At 39.4% G+C, this 20,000-nt stretch overlaps 1 protein-coding gene across 7 annotated transcripts in view; it reads left to right on the top strand.

Moving 5' to 3' along the window:
- The window catches only part of LOC115218378 (E3 ubiquitin-protein ligase MYCBP2), a 167,091-nt gene that overhangs the window by 16,059 nt on the left and 131,032 nt on the right, over positions 1-20,000 (top strand). For all 7 annotated transcript variants that reach the window (XM_036508350.1, XM_029788156.2, XM_029788153.2 and 4 more), the window contains exons 10-20: positions 1,042-1,118; positions 2,657-2,867; positions 4,384-4,551; positions 7,158-7,313; positions 9,066-9,134; positions 10,253-10,364; positions 13,133-13,290; positions 14,910-15,017; positions 15,561-15,680; positions 17,688-17,769; positions 18,701-18,815. In XM_036508350.1, coding sequence (XP_036364243.1) covers positions 1,042-1,118; positions 2,657-2,867; positions 4,384-4,551; positions 7,158-7,313; positions 9,066-9,134; positions 10,253-10,364; positions 13,133-13,290; positions 14,910-15,017; positions 15,561-15,680; positions 17,688-17,769; positions 18,701-18,815 — 1,376 coding nt within the window. The remainder of the gene's footprint in view (positions 1-1,041; positions 1,119-2,656; positions 2,868-4,383; positions 4,552-7,157; positions 7,314-9,065; positions 9,135-10,252; positions 10,365-13,132; positions 13,291-14,909; positions 15,018-15,560; positions 15,681-17,687; positions 17,770-18,700; positions 18,816-20,000) is intronic.

Genomic DNA, 20,000 nt, shown 5'->3' with positions numbered 1-20,000 from the left:
GGCTGCTATGTGTTTATTGTGTGACTTGTCAGAAATAGGATCTAAATATTTTATTGTGCCCTATTGTCTTAGGAATACAAACAAATAAACGGAAGGACATTTTGTATGAGGTAGTTTCTAATGTGCAAAACGACAGGTAGCTATGGCTGGAATGCTTTTTGTTGTAGCTCTGATATATGGCTAAAAAGTCATAAATGCTTAAGAAACATTACTTGTACCAAAGTACCAGCTGCTCTATCCCCGTGCTGCTCTATCCCCGTGCTGCTCTATCCCCGTGCTGCTCTATCCCCGTGCTGCTCTATCCCCGTGCTGCTCTATCCCCGTGCTGCTCTATCCCTGTGCTGCTCTATCCCCGTGCTGCTCTATCCCCGTGCTGCTCTATCCCCATGCTGCTCTATCCCCATGCTGCTCTGTCCCCGTGCTGCTCTATCCCCGTGCTGCTCTATCTCTGTGCTGCTCTATTCCTGTGCTGCTCTATTCCCGTGCTGCTCTATCCCCGTGCTGCTCTATCCCCGTGCTGCTCTATCCCCGTGCTGCTCTATCCCCGTGCTGCTCTATCCCCGTGCTGCTCTATTCCCGTGCTGCTCTATTCCTGTGCTGCTCTGTCCCCGTGCTGCTCTGTCCCCATGCTGCTCTGTCCCCATGCTGCTCTGTCCCCATGCTGCTCTATCCCTGTGCTGCTCTATCCCCGTGCTGCTCTATCCCCGTGCTGCTCTATCCCCGTGCTGCTCTATCCCCATGCTGCTCTGTCCCCGTGCTGCTCTATCCCTATGCTGCTGCTGTCTCCCATAGTAATCTGTCTCTAAGCAATTTTTTCCCATGCTACTCTGTTCTTGAGCTTCTTATTTTCCATCCTATTCTCTCTCTCTCTCTCCCTCTGCCACCCCCTCTCTCTCCATGGTAACCTGTCTCCATAGTACTTTATCTCCATTCTGTTTCATTTTCATGCTACTCTTTTCATAAATGAAAACAACTCAAAGAACAACATAACTTTATCAAATGCCTCATTGCCAATTTTTTCTTTCTCTCCCAATTGTCCAGATACTGGTTTTGATGAAGAAGCGGTAACGATATCAGCTGGTAAAGAATTTGCACTCATCCGAACCGTCAGTGGTAAGGTAAGTTGGACTGGTTTAACCCTTTAACTGCAAAATTAAACCTCATGATTATTTCAATAAAGATGTTAAAATATCTACCAGAAAATAGAATTGATATTTTTTGCAAGTCATGTTGTGTTGATAAACTTGTCATAGGTAAAAAAAAAACCCCCTTTGGTCATGAATAGTCATGGGATGCACCTAGAAAATTTCCCTTCCAAGGCCCAAGTCTGGGCAGCATTGTTTATGGAAGACTAGCAGTCATCCATGCATACCAACCTCCTCACTCTGTGCCACCGATGTTATCTAAGGGAAAGGCAAAGGCTGATATAGCTTGGCACCAGTGATGTTGTAACACATTTCTACAGCTGAGTGAACTGGAGCAACATGAAATAAAGTGTCTTGCTCAAGAACACAACACACACACCCGCCTGGGAATCGAACTCACTGCATCATGATTGTGAGCCCAACACTCTAGCCACTGAGCCATGCTGTCTCGACAAAAAATAGTTTCAAATATGACATTTCTCAACAAAAGATGGCTTGATATATAAAATTGCTTTCTGCAGTTAAGGGTAATGAAATTTTGAGTGGATCTATCTGTAGCAGGAAGTGTATCGTTGGCCATCTGTTGTAGGTTGATGTTGACTGTTCTGTTCAAGAACAAAACGTCTTTGGATGGTGTGTAAGGCAGTTGACGTTTTCCCCACTTCTAGACTGCCTCTCTGGACCTCCATGCCAAGTACCAAGTGATGTGCAGTGGCTGTCCCTCAGTAGTAGCTAATTTGCTAGTTGATGCTCAACCATCATTTAATGGTATACAGGTCTTCCACTTGGCTGTAATCGCCTTTGAGCCATTGATCTAGAATTCCTCTGCGTTGTTGGTTATCCAATGCCCTGCTGTTGACATCTTCACTGTATCCCTGGCATGGGAGGCTAAGAAGTTGCTAGCCCTTGCTCAAGGTGCCACCTCAATCTACAGATGGAAGGGGTAACTTACTCTCCCTTTTTTGGCCTGCTACTGATGTGAGAAGAGTTCATAGGGTATGAAATGTGAGTGAGTAGAGTTCATAGAGTAAGGTTGTTAGTGTAGCAATGCAGGTTGAACACAAGGGATAAGTGTACATGGTAGCATGTAGATCAGTTAAAGGGTACATGTATACATACACATACCCATACATAAATACACATCATCATCATTGTTCGACCGTGGTCGAGACAATAGAATTTACCATGCTACGCCAGACTTCACGGTCCATCATAGCATTACGGAGGTCCTGTCGTTGGATGCCTGTATCTCTGGAGATTACATCAAGGTAGGAGAGTGTGTGCCCTCTGGTGTTGCGAGTGGATGGCTTCCAGAGGAGAAGAGTAGAAATTGGCTCGTTTTCAGATACACATACCCACACGTGAATATACATAGCCTACATATAGAATTCATATAAAATAAAACTGAATAGATAGATAGTTGTACTTTCACCTATTGTTTCATGAAAATCTCATTCCACTCTTAAAATGGCAAGTTTTTTTTAATTATCTTTTGTGTCTTCTTTGATCAGGTCTTGTACTCTGGCAAATCACAGTCACTAGGTATCAAGCAAGGTGGGCCCGTGGCAGGGAAATGGGCTGAGTTATCCATTACAAAATCTCCAAAAATTGTCCAAGTTGCTACAGGTCATGACAGTCAGCATGCCCTGCTCATAGCTGATGATGGGAGTGTCTTCTTTGTGGGGACGCCCCGACGGGGTGAAGATGGTGACAGTAGCATTGGTAAGTTGGATTTTGAAGTTTCTTTCTCTACACTCCCCTTCATCTTTGTCTGTCTCTGCCCTGCCCCCTCCACCCATTTTTCTCCTTGACACCCTAACATCTTAACAACACTGCCATGTCTGTATTTATGGCAGTGAGCTAAAACTGATAAGGAAAATAAATATTAATTATAAACATGGAAAAAAGCAACATAAAAAATCTTTATATATAAAAGAGAAGTTGTGTGTCTGTCTCCTACGATTTAGATTCCTAACTACTCCCACATTTTGCGGTGCAGTTTAACCAAAACCGGGTATCTTATAGTCGTGATTCATATCGAGCCCTTCTGGGTATTAGCGCGCGTCTACGATGTATCTACGATTTAAAAAAAAATTTACCATAATTTTTTTTTTCCATTCTAATGCATTTTTTCGCTATTATATAAAGGAAGTAACTCTCTAAAAATGTCTACGATGAGTCAACGATTTAAAAAAAATTTACCATAATTTTTTTCCATTTTTAATGCATTTTTTTGCTATTTTTTTGGCTATAACTCTCTAAAAATGCTTATATAGTTATTTCCCTTACAAACCCGAGCAATGCCGGGCGATACTGCTAGTGATATATAAAATTAGAAATAGAGAAAAAAGTTATGCAAACAATAACAAGAAAATTAGAAACGAAAAATATATGAAATCTGCAGAATGAAGATTGAGATAGGTAGAAAGAGGGAAGAGAAGGGATAATGAAACCAGGGAAGAAATGGGACATAGAAAAGAGATGATAGGGGACAACTGGAGCAAAGAGAGTATCCATCCTTTTCTCTCTCTCTCTCTCTTACCCGTCCCACATTCTCCACCCACCTCCCTCTCTTATGATCCATCGGTCTTTCTTCCACTAGTCTCTCTCTCCTCCAGTTGTCTCCCCCTCCCACCTGCCTTTCGCCTTCTCAGCAGTCCCCTTCTTCTCTTACCTCTGCCCTGTCTCTTCCCTGGTTTCATTAGCCCTTCTCTCCCCTCTTTCCACATTGTTTGTATGTGTGCGTGTGCGCATATATATGCACACACACACACACACACACACACAGTAACTGCAGTGTAACTAGCCTAAATTCTGCTTATATATATATATATATATATATATATACATACATACATACATATATATTCTTTACATAAAAATCACTGGGTTGACATTTGTTGACATTTCCCTCTTAATCATCCAGTAGACAAGTAGACTGAAAACTAATTTACCTGTAAAACAGCTAAGGCTTAGCTAAAAGTAGTGCATTTGGCTGTAAAAGCAGTGTCATTAATATGTATTCATCTAACCCATGGTAGCATAAAAAAACGGACGTAAAACAAATAACGTAATGGAATGAATTATTTTTTTTTTTGTAAATTTTCCCTCATCTGTTTCCCCTCCATCTGTTCACCCATTTAGCTGTTGCCCCATCCATCTCTTTGCCTGTTTATCGGTTTCTCCATCCATGTTTGCCCAATTATCTGTTTCTCATACCCGTTCTCTTTCATTCCAGCCAAAGTTCGTCGACAACCAAAAGCAATGAAGCCCAAGAAACTGATCCGAATGGAGAGTAAGAATGTGATATTTGGTGCCTGTAACAATGGCAGCAGTGCAATGGTAACAAAAGAAGGGGAGGTGTTCATGTATGGAAAAGACACAACGCATTGTGATCATGCTAGTGGTGAGTAACTGTTACTGTTTTGGTGTGCTACTAATTCAAAAATTTTTTTCTGTTTCACTTCATAAAAATGGTGCTGCTAACCAGTGTGAGTGAGTGTTTGTGTCTATGAAGTATGCAAGTGTCTGTGTGTGTGTGTGTGTGTGTGCATCCATACATGTGTATGGCCAATCAAAACCTTATTAGTGGATTTGGTAGATGAAACCTGAAAGAACCCTGTTGTTTGTATGTGTGTGTGTGTATATATAAATATATATATATATCGTCTTCATTTAACATATATATATCGTCTTCATTTAACATATATATATCATCTTCATTTAACATATATATATATATATATGTATTGTCGTCATTTAACATATATATATGTATCATTTTCATATAACCTATATATACATATATACATACATATATACACACATATATATATATATATGTATGTATCATCTTCATTTAACATATACATACATATATATATATATATATATATATATATATATAATTAAAAATGAGGGTGTCTAAAAGACACCAACATGCCGAAATAGCAGTCGAAACACTGACTATAGTACCACGTTAAATGTTCATATCGCACCATGAACATTTAACGTGGTACTATAGTCAGTGTTTCGACTGCTATTTCGGCATGTTGGTGTCTTTTAGACACCCTCATTTTTAATTGTTAAAAATTTTTTTACCTTTGTAAGGTATTTCTTTCATGCTGGCCACTTGATAATTTCGACACTTAAATATCGATATTATCCTCATATATAAATTTATATATATATATATATATATGTGTATGTATCATCTTCATTTAACATATATATATATATCATCTTCATTTAACATATATATACATGTATACATATATATATATACATATATATGTATCATCTTCATTTAGCATCTGTTTTCCATGCTGGCTTGGACTGGACAGTTTGACAGGAGCTGGCTAGGCAGAAATCTGCATCAGGCTTCACTGTTTTGGTAGGGTTTTTACAGCTTGATGCTCTTCCTAACACCAACCACATATCATTATCACTATCATTTAATGTATATCTCCAACACCATCTAATTCCTTCTCGCAAATACATGAGTAAGATGATAGATTCCCAGTTACCAAACAATCTCAGGAAATCTTTATCCCCATCCCTATCGCCGGCTACATCTTAAAGATTCTCTCACTGGGAATTGAACTCACAACCTTATCGTGGCACTCCGTCGGTTATGACGACAAGGGTTCTAGTTGATCTGATCAATGGAACAGCCTGCTTGTGAAATTAATGTGCAAGTGGCTGAGCACTCCACAGTCATGTGTACCCTTAATGTAGTTCTCAGGGAGATTCAGCATGACACAGAGTGTGACAAGGCTAGCCCTTTGAAATACAGGTACAGCAGAAACAGGAAGAAAGAGTGAGAGTAAGTTGTGGTGGAAGAATACGGCAGGGTTTGCCACCACCCCCTGCCGGAGCCTCCTGGAGATTTAGGTGTTTTTGATCAATAAACACTCACAGTGCCTGGTCTGGGAAACGAAACCACAATCCTATGATTACGAGTCCACTGCCCTAACCACTGGGCCATTGTGCCTCCACTCACAACCTTATGACAATGAGCTGAATACCCTAACCACTAAGCCATACACCTTCAAATGCTGCCTTTATATGAATAGAGAAAACTGCGGTAGTATTGATAGAATGGTTTCTTTTAGAACTGACCTGAAGTTTGAAACTTCTGGGGAGAACTTGGCCATGAAGACTCAAGCATAGTCAACTTTGGTAGAGCAATTTGTACTCCATTTGGAAAATGGTTCCATATTAAAAACACTGCCATGTTGCTACTATATTGCTTACTCGGCACTTTTGTTACCACATTTCTGTTCAAATACACTGATTTTGTTTCAACCAGAAGAATATAGTGAAATAACTTCATCATTGTTAAGCTAGCATTTGGAACATAAATTGGCATAAAATTTTTATGGAAGGTTCTGAGTTAGGTTATTTTAACCCTTTCGTTACCAACCCGGCTGATACCAGCTCTGGCTCTGAGTACAAATGTCTAGTTTTCATAAGTTTTGAATTAAAATCTTCCACCAAACCTTAGTCATAATTTATGTTCCTAACTCTAGCTTAATGATAACTAAGTTATTTTACTAAATTCTTTGTTATATTTAATGTAATTGAAAGAAATACAGAGCATCTCAAAATCAATACAGTAACGAAAGGGTTAAAACTGGGAATTTGAATTGTAGGGCTAATAGTGATCTTAAGCTGGTTGGTATCTAAAGGGTTAACCCTTTAGCATATCTAAAAGGTTAACCCTTTCATATCCTGTCAAAATATTTTATCTATTTTATGTTCAAACTGGCCATATACAGCTTTTGCAACTTTACAAGTTCCTTCTAAAAATAAACAATCATATCGTTGAAATCTCTAAGCTACAAAGTAATGCATGATTAATTAAAAACCTAGAAACAATGTGAATAAATAATCATTACATTTGATAGAATAATCTGAATGCTAAAGGATTAAGCCATCCTCATTCATTTGTGCCAGTTCCAAAAGGTACTTAATCTCTATGATGCATTTAAATTTTTTTTTATTTTGCAGGCCATGTGACTGACTTGAAAGACGTTGTGGTCACTCAGGTGTCATTAGGAAAAGCACACACTGTGGTACTGACCAGTAAAGGACTTGTATATACATTTGGAATAAACAACAAGGGTCAATGTGGCAGGGAATATTCACCAGGAACCACCAAAGAAGGTCAGTTGACAGATTATTGATTGACAAAAGCAGTGGGATAAACCTCATTATAGAGTCTACTTCAGGTGTTATAATGATAGTAATAATATTGTTATATTTCAAGATGATCGTTTTTTTTTTTATTTTTAGCCAAATGAACACGTGCACCATATATTTGGTCTTCACTTGTTTATTTTTATGTTATGTCCATTGTCTGGAAATCTTTCATCACACGTCTTGTGACCTCTTCAGTGACTCTCCATTCCATATGTCTCCTCCTGTCCATAATGGACTAAACAGAACAAGAGGAGACACATGAGATGGAGTGTTGCTGAAGAGGTCACAAGTGAATATAAAATGAATATAAAATCAGAACAATAATAAACAAGTGAAGAACGAACATATAGTGCATGTGTTTATTTGGCAAGAAAGGGAAAACGGTTATCCTGAAATATAACAATATGTGTTTCAACCCACGATTTCACATCAGGGTTCTTGCAAAACAAAGGCATAAAAAATAATAGGTTTCAAATTTTGGCATAAGACCAGTAATTACAGGGTGGGGGGTAAGTCAATTACATCAACCCCAGTGCTCAACTGGTACTTACTTTATCAACCCTGAATGGATGACAGGCAAAGTCAACATTGGTGGAACTTGAACTAAGAATGTAAAGATGGATGAAATTCTGCTAAGCATTTTGCCTGGCATGCTAACAATTCCACCAGCTTGCTGCTTTAATAATGATAATCATAATAATAATAATAAGAAGAAGAAGGGCTACAGCAAATGTTCTGCACTGTACCATAGATTTGCTTGAGTATGTCCCTTAGTGGCTGATGACATGTGCATCTCTGATTATGAACAGGAATAGTGGGAGAGCATCATAGCCATATGTTGAGAGGAATTCTTTGGGATTTGAATAATTCACTGAAAACATTGGTGTTTTGTTCATCATGCTTAAACAACCCATATTCAGAAACCTTTTGAGCGGAATGGGCTACTAGACCTGAAGAAAATTCTAACTGGGCCCCAACCTGAGAGGTAATGTGCTGTTTATCTTGATATGGGATCACCATGTCATGCACATATGGTTGTGATACATGTGCCTGGTGTACCCTTATCAAATGAGTAGTCACGATGGGTATATTGGGCTTCGTGAATTTGTACCCCATTGTCACTCAGATGGTATACACTACTCTTTCACTCTATAATACACTTTCACTCTATAATCATCATCATCATCATCATTCAACGTCTGCTTTCCATGCTAGCATAAGTTGGACGATTTAACTGAGGACTGGTGAACCAGATGGCTGCACCAGGCTCCAATCTTGATCTGGCAGAGTTTCTACTGCTGGATGCCCTTCATAATGCCAACCACTCCGAGATTGTAGTAACAATAATAATAATAATAATAATAATAATAATAATAATAATCTTACATAGTTGATATATTACACATCAGATGGACAAAACAATAAAATAACATCAGAAACAACAAAACAATTACAACAATACATAAATACAATATTACATACTGATAAAGAAGTAATGGTGGAGTAGAAACTGCCATGAAACTAATGGAAACATGTTGATGATGATGATGATGCTAATTTCTACCCTTAACTCCATTTCATCTCAATCTCCTGTTACTCTGAATGTAGGTGCTAGCTTGAAAGTGGGTGAGGGTGGGGGAGTGGGTTGCGATGGATGTACGTGTACTCGAGACATTAATTTCTTGTTGATTGATTTTTACCTGTTTTTGTTTTTAGGGAGTTCCAATGTCAATATGGCTGAAGAAGAGGAGGAGGGGGAACATGAAGATGTGATTTGTCCACCAGGTATCTATTACCATCCATTCCATTCTCTATCGAACCCCAATGTGTCTATGTATGGTTATTATTGTATTTCTTGTGGCTGTGTGGTAAGGAGTTTGCTTTCCAACCACATTGTTCTGGGTTCAGTCTCATTGCATGGCACCTTGAGCAAGTGTCTTCTACTATAACCTTGGGTTGACCTTGTGAGCAGATTTGGTTGATAGAAACTAAATGAAGCTCATTGTATGTGTGTGTGTGTGTATATATATACTCTTACTCTTTTACTCTTTTACTTGTTTCAGTCATTTGACTGCGGCCATGCTGGAGCACCACCTTTAATCGAGCAACTTGACCCCGGGACTTATTCTTTTATAAGCCCAGTACTTATTCTATCGGTCTCTTTTGCCGAACCACTAAGTAACGGGGACATAAACACACCAGCATCAGTTGTCAAGCAATGCTAGGGGGACAAACACAGACACACACACGCATATATATACATATATACGACGGGCTTCTTTCAGTTTCCGTCTACCAAATCCACTCACAAGGCTTTGGTCTGCCTGAGTGGATTTATATATATATATATATATATATATATATAAAAATACAAAATAGGACAAGAACGCAAAACATCCGGAGAACTAGGTGATACAAAAAGGGACAGCAAAACATCCAGATAGACGATACAAAGAAAACAAGGACGGGTCATTCGAAGTTTTCTATCTTCAGTCAAGAACCAGATTATCCTTGCAATTTCGGCTGATTATTCTTGAGATTGCTCCAATCTGGCCAGCTCCAAGGAAAAACTAAGCTTCTTGGAAGAAAGCAGCGAATGTATACAAAAACAAGGACGGAAAAAATACAATAAAAAAATATAATAAGAATAATAACAGGACATAACAACAGATGTCTTTCGACTGGGGACAAATTGAATTAAGCTGGTGCATGTGGAACATAAAACAAAGACGGGTCATTCGAAGTTTTCTATCTTTTTTTGAACATAAAACAAGCAGAATATTTGGGCCGGATATGGTCATTTTAAATGCTAAAGGGTTAAGTGTTGCTGTGAAACAATATTTACAAGCACAAATTCTTTAATGTACATGTGTTTTATATTTTTTGTTTTTCTTTATTCACAGGTAAACATCGCTGGCGGCACGATCAGTGTATGGTGTGTACCGTATGTGGCGAGTGTACAGGCTATGGTGTCAATTGTATTAGCAGTGGTCGATTTGATCGGAACCCAGGCCTGTAAGAACTTCTTCATTATTATATTTTTTGTTTTTGTTTTTTTGTTTTCATCATCATCGTTTAACGTCCGTTCTCCATGGTAGCATGGGTTGGACGGTTTGACCGGGGATCTGGGAAGCCAGAAAGGCTGCATCAGGCTCTAGTCTGATCTGGCAGTGTTTCTACAGCTGGATGCCCTTCCTAATGCCAACCACTCCGTGAGTGTAGTGGGTGCTTTTTTTTATATATTGAAAATATTATTCTTATTTAAATTATAACATTTAAAATACAAAGAAACAGGAAAAAAAAAGAGAGATCAGAAAGGAAAAGAAAAAAGGGAGTAAAGCAGCAGAATGAGGAGAGGGCAGTGGCCGTATATCCCAAAACAAATGGTGTGATCAGCCTGTGTCCTGTGGTAATGCCTGCATTGGATGGAACCTACACTCGCCTCCTTATGAGAGTTCAAAATCTCTCGTGGAGGTGCCATCCAACCAAAATGCAAATATATGGGAAACTACCACCTGTGTCATCTCTTGTGAAAGGTAGGAGAGTCCAGTTTGCTGGGCATTGTTGTAGAGCTGAAAAAGAGGTAATGTCTACTCTTCTCCTCTGGAAGCCATCTACTCGCAATACCAGAGGACGCACACTCTCCTACCCTGATGTAAACTCCAGGGATACAGGCATCCAGCAACAGGACCTCCGTAATGCCATGATGGACTGTGAAGTCTGGCGAACAATGATGATGATGAATGACTGCAATGGTGTTGCTTCAGGGAATGGTCAGCAGCTGCCACTCCACCTTGCACAGTTCATTTTTTACAAAGGGTCACTGTTATCCTTATTTTGCTGAGGAAATTGGTTGTATGGGAACTATGTTGCTTTTGTTGTTACTGTTGTAGATTAGCTCCAAGTCAAATCTAACTCAGATAGACTTACAACCTAAGACGTTACAACCATGACCATCCCATCCGTTTTTGCATATCCAGAACTATATTATTGCATGTCTTCTTCCTATAGTATCATTTGAAGGACATTTGGTTGCTATGTCTTGCAAGTAGCGTGACTATGTAGAAGATTCTTTGTTGTTTTCCTTGTGTGAGTATTTGATGGTAGAATTGGTAAAGCATTGAATAAAATGTCTGGTTTCTGCATTTGGTTTACAAGATTCTTGATGTTAACTCGTGTGTTGGGACAGGTTTTGTAGCATCTTGGGAAGTGAGGCTGCAAATAAAAATGGAAAGGACTTCAAACAGTTAAACTGAAAAATAAAAAATGAAGAAGTGAAATAGACTCTGTGCATGTGTGTTAGTTTATTATTAGCATAAAGACCCTCGTGAGATACAACAAAAATTGGGTGAAAGACTCTCTGGTATTTAATTACATCCCGTTATGTTTTGAGTTCAAATTCTGCTAGAGTAACATCATCCTTTTTTGGTGCTGATAAGTACCAATCATTAATTGGGGGCAAATTTGATTGTATCCTTCGTCATCACCTCCCTAGATATTACTGTCTCAAGTCCTAGGACTTGTAGGACAAGTTATTTGGTTTCCATTGTGTATAAGGGACCATGATCGGGATATACCTTCTGATGCCAGTCCATCACAGGGTTACTCCCAGTTCAATGAACTGGAACAAAGTGTAATGAAGTGTATTGCTCAGGAACACGATAGACTGCTTGGTATGTGAATTGAAACCGTGATCTTGCAATTGTAAGTGCAACATTCTGACCACCAGGCTATAATGCCTTCATCTTAGTACCAGTTATTAATTTGGATAAATTTGACTATTTCTATCAAAATTCATTGCCTTCTGCCTAAGAAATTGTTGTGGACTGGCAGTAATGTTAGCACAACAGACGAAACACCTTGCTATATTTAGCATTGCCCTTTTGTTCTGAGTTCAAATCCTGACTACTTCTTTCTCTGTAACTTTCTATCTCTCACTACATCACTTACTCTGTCTGTCTCTTTCATCTTTTATTTGTTTCAGTGAGTGGAGTGTGGCCATACTGGAGCACAACCTTGACATGTTTTAATCAAACTAATCATCCCCAGTACTTATTTTTGCAAGTCTGGTACCTTTTCTATCAGTCTCATCTCTATGGTGAACTGCTAAGTTACATTGACATAAACAAACCAACACTGGTTGTCATGTGGTGTGGAGGTGACACACACACGTACACACACACACACATGCACACACAGACACGATGGACTTCTACATAGTTTGCATCTACCAAATTCATTCACATGTTCACAAGGCATTGGTTGGCCTAGGGTTATAGTAGAAGACATTTTCCCTGTGTGCCCTGAAGTGTGATTGAACTCAAAACGAAGTAGTTGCAAAGGAAGCTTCTTAACGCCAAAACCATGCTTTGTGCACCTTCTTTCTCCTCTCTATCTCTCTTTTTCAACATCACTTTGTCTCTGTCTCTCTTGTTCTTCTCTATCACCATGTATCTCTCTCTCTCTCTCTTCCTGCTAGTATCTGTTTCTTTACTACCCACAAGGGGCTAAACATAGAGGGGACAAACAAGGATAGACAAAGGTATTAAGTCGATTACATCGACCCCAATGCGTAACTGGTACTTAATTTATCGACCCCGAAAGGATGAAAGGCAAAGTCGACCTCGGCGGAATTTGAACTCAGAACGTAGCGACAGATGAAATACGCCTACGCATTTCGCCTGGCGTGCTAACAGTTCTGCCAGCTCGCCGCCTTAATATTCTGCTAGTATCGCTTACTTTTGCAATCTGTATATTCCTTTCTACCCTCTTCTATCAAACAGACCCTGTGGTTGCGGTGCTGGGGATTCAGGCTGTGCAGAATGTGGTGCATGCAAAAGTTGTGCAGGGGAGAGCGAAATATCTGACCAACTGAATGACCGAGGTCTCAAGGACGTCTCCAACAAACCCGACCATCCTGTTTCATACGATCTCATAGCCGGTATGTTGTCGCATCTCTTTATCTGACCTCTGTCTAGCTGTCTTTCGACTCGTATGTCTGTCTGTCTGTCTGTCTCTTCATATGCATCTGTCTGTCTGTTCATGTGTCCGTCTGTCTGTTCCTGTGTCCGTCTGTCTGTTCCTGTGTCTGCCTGTCTGTTCATGTGTCTGCCTGTCTGTTCATGTGTCTGCCTGTCTGTTCATGTGTCTGTCTGTCTGTTCATGTGTATGTCTGTCTGTTCATGTGTCTGTCTGTCTGTCTGTTCATGTGTCTGTCTGTTCATGTGTCTGTCTGTCTGTCTGTTCCTGTGTCCGTCTGTCTGTTCCTGTGTCTGCCTGTCTGTTCATGTGTCTGCCTGTCTGTTCATGTGTCTGTCTGTTCATGTGTATGTCTGTCTGTCTGTTCATGTGTATGTCTGTCTGTTCATGTGTCTGTCTGTCTGTCTGTTCATGTGTCTGTCTGTTCATGTGTCTGTCTGTCTGTCTGTTCATGTGTCTGTCTGTCTGTCTGTTCATGTGTCTGTCTGTCTGTTCATGTGTCTGTCTGTTCATACATCTGTCTGTCTGTTCATACATCTGTCTGTCTGTTCATACGTCTGTCTGTCTGTTCATACGTCTGTCTGTCTGTTCATACGTCTGTCTGTCTGTTCATACGTCTGTCTGTCTGTTCATACGTCTGTCTGTCTGTTCATACATCTGTCTGTCCATATGTCTGTCTGTTCATCTGTCTGTCTCTCCATCTCTGTCTCTTTCTGTATGTTTGTTTATGTGTCTCTGCAGATATGTCTTTGTGTTATGCGTCCTAGTATCTGTCAATGCATTTTTGCAGTACCTGTGTATCTCTCTATCCATCTATATATCTACTTCTGTCTCTGAGCCAGACCCTTTGTCTAATTATTATTCTTTCTGTCTCTGTATAAAGTACTATTTTTTCATAATCTATATTTTTACATACTGTCTACACACACACACACATCATGAATTGAGTTTCAATGACATTGATCTCCTGGAAGACTTGCAAAAGTCCTGGGCACTATCCCTGTATAACTTAAAAAATTAAACACACACACACACTTACACAAACACATGCACACAAAAACACAAATGTCTGCACATACATGCACACACACACACACTGATACTCTTACAAACACACTCTAGACTTGTTGCTCATGAGTGAGAACGACTTATTGGCAGATACCATCCTTTTCCTAATTGGTTATGGTGCCTATGCAGCAATCATGTGCAGACACATCCTCTTGACCCTCTTACCTTTGACTTGGCAGATTATTGAGGGTGTCACAGCAAGGGAGAAATCGATCAGAACCAGCACTCGGCTGATACACATTTTCAGCTGAATAGACTTGTCTTGAGCAAGGCAAAATGTAGTCCCTTGTTCAAGAACACATTGCACCGTCCGGATATGGAACCAAACCCTTGACATTATGATTACAATCCCAGTAATTTTAACATCTCGGCCATGCACCTTTCCACTTGTATAATATCAACACATTTGCATTTTGATGTGTTGTTGTAACTTCTTGTTAGTGTTATGATTATCTTTTCATTCATTCTTCATTTCATTGTAATCATTTTTTTTTTTTTGTTTTGTCTGTTCAGGAGGACGTCCCGGTGTGAAACCTCTCGAGCAGATTGGAAAACGAATCGAGAAAGTTGAGCGTGTTCCAAAGTCGAAAAGCAAAGGAATGAAGCAGATCAAATTTCGAGGTAAACTGTTGTGATTTACTTACGGGTGGAAGTAGAGGTATAGAATCTTCCCCTCACCCTGCCAGCTTTCTTTGACTGCCGATTTAGGATCCGTTGTTGTTGTTGAGCTCTGGTATTCCAGCTGTTTTGAAAAAAAGCACTGCTAATCATCATCATCATTTAATGTCCATCTTCCATGCTGGCATGAGTTGGATAGTTTGACAAGATCTGGCAAACCAGGGAACTGTTTATGGGAACGTGCGAGAATGAGTGATGCCACTCATATGTAGTGAGAGCTGAGTGACAGGATTTTTATTATTCACTGACCTCAGTTTTACTCAGCATGTTGAATAAGATGCTTGAGAAATTACTGAAATTCGTAAGTTACTGGAAGAGGTTCAACTAAAAAAAAACAACAAAAAATAAACAAAAAAAAAACAACCCCAGCTTACTGTAAAGGATGGATTACCAAAAATATAGAATTTCAACATGCTTTATTCACATTATCATGGTTAAAGAAGCTATATAAAATAAATTCTCTCATTTCTTTTTATTCTTTTGCAGGTGAAGTTGATGAACTGGAAACAGACTATTCAAAAATGGTTAGTCTTCCACCTGCTGAAATTCTGGTTGGTGACGGTGATATTCCAGTCACACATGTGTCTTGTGGACAGCATCACACAGGTTAGTGGTTTAATATCTATTTAGCATAATTATTGATAATGTGAAGTTTTACATAACATACTTCAGGTAAAAAAAAAACAAACAAACAAAAAAAAAAACTAGTTGTTGTTGTTTAACTTCAGGTCTGACCTAAACCAGCAGACTTGTGATCAAAAGTGTTCAAAATGTGACAGTCGCATCTTTTCTCTTTTCTGTGTCTCAGAAGAGACTATACTGTTCAAAATATATATTTTTTTTTTGTAAGCCACGGTAGGACATGATTAGAAGTAGATAGAGCATAGATCATCATCATCATTTAGCATCCATTTTCCATGCTGGCATGAGTTGGTTGGTTTGACAAGAGATTGTGTCATGTTCCACTGTTTACTCACTTTGGCTTCTATTTCTAGCATGGTAAATGGTTATGCCACAACTCCTTCCTTGACTTCAAACTGAAAGTAATGATGGTGGTCTTTTGCTAAATCAATTTTGGGTTTAAAACCCTTGAGAAAAAGTGTATTTTAGTTGTTAAATCATCATTTTTTGTAAGATTAATAGGCTGATATCCATACATTTGGAGACAGTGAGTAGTAGGTGTGTTCTCTTTGACTGCACTGAAGCTGGATGGGACGTAACCTGATTTGTGTGTGTGTGATCATCATCAATGTTAACTTTTATATGCTTTCATGGGTCAAATGGATTTTTGTTGAAGCAGATTTTTTCTATGGCCAGATGCCCTTCCTGTTGTCAACCCTCACTTGTTTTCAGGAAAGGTAATGTTTTATTTCCCCATGACCAAATATGTTTTTCACCAAAGACTGGAAACAAACAGCACCACTTGCACAACAGGTGATAATTGTTTACAGGCATCGTATAATATCACAAGTGTGAAAACCACGCATGACAAGTGTCTTTCAGTTTCTGGCCATTGCCAGTACTGCAAGACTGGCCCTCGTGCCGGTGGCACATAAAAACACCCACCACACTCTTGGAGTGGTTGGCATTAGGAAGGGCATCCAACTGTAGAAACTCTGCCAGATCAGATTGGAGCCTGGTGCAGCCATCTGGTTCGCCAGTCCTCAGTCAAATTGTCCAACCCATGCTAGCATGGAAAGTGGACGTTAAACGATGATGATGATGATGATAAATCAACTCACTCAGCCTAGGGCTATTGTAGAGGGAACTTGCTCAAGGTGCCACTCAGTGGCATTGAACCTGAGACCACATGGCTAGAAATCAGGCTTCTTAACTGCACAGTTATACCTGGGCTTCACAGCCATACAGCTTTGCAATCTTGAACACTTCATGTTCCCTATGCTCTTGCTGTAGAACATTGGTAAACCCCTTACTTAGAGTTTCTCTCGTAATCAAGTACACCAGATGTCTATTTTCTCTTCTAATAACCTGGTATTTGTTCCTTGTTGTGCACTTACATTTTACCTTTCCTGTCTGTTAGCTGTTTGAGCTGTATGTATTGTATCATTCCGCCATCATGTCACCTTCCATTTTGCTGGTTCTTTGCTCCAGCCTCTGGTCTGATTTATGGTTGTCAGCTGTCACATAGAAACCCTTTGTAGACACCTATGATATAGGTGTCTACCTTTTCCTTCTCTGCATAGACATGACCTAGGGCCTTTTTGAACCCATGTTGAGCAGAAGGATCTATGAGTTTCCTGCAATTTTCTGCTGTTCTTTAACTCTATATCATTACTGATAAAATAGACTTATTGTCATAGATTTTTTTTAGTCATAAACAGTGCGTCTTTTATTTTCTCAGCTATGGAGTATCTAGAACTACATCGTGTAATGCGTCCATCCTTGAGGCTGTAAGGTGTATTTTAAAGGAGATTTAGTTATTTTTATCAAAAAATATCAAATATTTTCTCCTTTGTATATGCTTGGGAAGAGATTTATCGTGATGTTGCTATCATTTGGTAGAGTCTGTTTTTATATGAACATATTAAAATTCTTTCTTCTCGCTTACTACTACTACTATTGTTAAAACTATGTTTTGTTTTACATCTTCAGTGGTACTGCTTCAGAATGGTGATGTGTATACTTTTGGTAGCAACCAATACGGTCAACTTGGTGTCGGAGATGTTGCTGTACGGTAAGGGACTTTCTCATTAAACTCTCACTATTTCTTTCTCCCTCTCTCTCTCTTCTGAATCCAAACATGCATTTCTATATCTTTTATTCTTTTACTTGTTTCAGTCATTTGACTGTGGCCATACTGGGGCACCATCTTGAAGGGTTTTAGTTGTACAAATCAACCCCAGGTCTTTTTTTTTTAAAGCCTGGTACTTATTCTATTGTCCTCTCTTTGCCAAAACGCTAAGTTATGGGGATGTAAACACACCAACACCAGCTGTCAAGCTGTAGTGGGGGAACAAACACACATAAAGACACACACACATAGCTATATACGACAGGTTTCTTTCAGTTTCCCTCTACCAAATCCACACACAAGGCTTTAGTCAGCTCAAGACTATATCAGAAGACATTTACCCTAGGTGCCACGCAGTGGGACTGAACCTGGAACCATGTGGTTGGGAAGTAAGCTCCTTACCACACAGCCATGCCTATGCCAGTTCAAATATTTCTGTATGTATACAAATACAAATGTATATGGATACATACTTATATAGATCTGTCTTCACTGCATTATAGGCCCCTTGGTAAAGCAATGTGCTGGGGCACCTACAGACATCAAAACTGCATACATAGATTAGTGTTGGACCTTTAAACTCATGGGCAGGCTCTGAGCAACCACCCAGTATATTCATATCCTGATGGCACCATGTATGCATACTTGCTTATGCAAACTCACACACACATTACCTCATTATATTGTTTTGTAATCTTTCATTCACTCTTTATATATGGCTTGTACACATCACTACACATACACACACACACATATTTACATACATATACACATACTAGACTCTCTTCATTGGGCATTTTTATGGGGGTCTTTTTTTTTTAATTAATTAATGAAATTAATCCTCAATTTGAAATGGTGTATCTTATTGTTACAGAGGTGTACCTACCAAAGTCCTGTTGCCAATATCAGCTGTCCAAGTGGCAGCTGGAAGCAGTCATACAGTGATATTACTAGCAAATGGCCAAGTGTATACGTGTGGCAGTTATCAGGTAAGTTAATACATCTACTTATCATCAACATCATCATCATCACCGCTGCCACCACCACCACCTCAATTTCTGTTGTCAAATTTATCATTGTCATTGTTTCAATTTACTGTAAAGTGGCTGACACTATGTTGTGCATCTAGCCACGGAGAACATGTCAAAAGAGAGAAGAAGGGATGTGACTTGGAATCCTTCAGGAACCCATCTAAAAGCAGAGTGTTTCCACTAACACTGGGCAGTGGAGACATTAATATTGGCATAGAGACTCTCTGATGCTGGTGGGATGATAAATGCACCACATCTATGCTATAAAATTGTTGGCACTGGGAAAGGCATATAACCATAAAAGACCGTGGCGTATACAACAGAGTATTGTAGTTCTGTGTTTGTGTCAGATATCCTGAAGTGCTGCATATCCAACCAATGTCAACGTAAAAATACAGAGATAAACTTTTGGTGAAGTGCTAGAAATGGTGGTACTAAACCAAATGGTTTACACAATTTAATTCTAGCCCTTGATCTGGCTTTTTATGTTCTGAGTTCAAATTGTAGTGAGATCAACTTTGCCTTTCATATATTTGGGGCTCTATAAAATAAGTACCAGTGAAGTACTGGAGTTGATGTAATCAACTACCCCTCCTCCTAAATTTGCTCGCCTTGTGCCATAATTTGAAACAGTCATTGTTTTTAAGGGCAGTGTTACATCCATTTATGCACTGAATTCAACTCCTGATAAGTACTAACCTGAATATTGGGGTTTATTTGACTAGCTTTTAAATCTTCCAGATTGGTGAGGTCTTGTGCCAATCAGCAGTAAGAACCTCTAGGAAGAGGTGAAGAGCTGAAGGTCTTCAGAGAAGAAGCACCCCACTTCTATCCCTCATGCAAGTGTTTTTGTCCTTAACTCCTTACACTCTAAGGGGGCCTCAGCTGCCACATTCTATGCTACTATCTGTATTGCAGCCCTCCTGGATGGTTAAGGTGTGCCAGAGCCAAGGTACCTTGGGTGTTGTAACTAGTTCAATCAAAGACACTAGTTGACTGTGTAGGGTAAATTATACCTTTTGAAACTCATTTCGATCCCTCTTTGACTGGATCCTGTTGGAACTCTTCTCAGCTGCTTTTGCCATTGCTTTAAGAGCTTTGGTTCTTTTCTGGGAATTGAGAACTGTTTCACAAGATTATAGC

The sequence above is a fragment of the Octopus sinensis genome, linkage group LG13 (genome assembly GCF_006345805.1).
Source record: "Octopus sinensis linkage group LG13, ASM634580v1, whole genome shotgun sequence".
Taxonomy (NCBI): domain Eukaryota; kingdom Metazoa; phylum Mollusca; class Cephalopoda; order Octopoda; family Octopodidae; genus Octopus; species Octopus sinensis.
The sequence above is the reverse complement of the archived record's forward strand: the minus strand, read 5'-3'. Positions and strand labels throughout refer to the sequence as shown.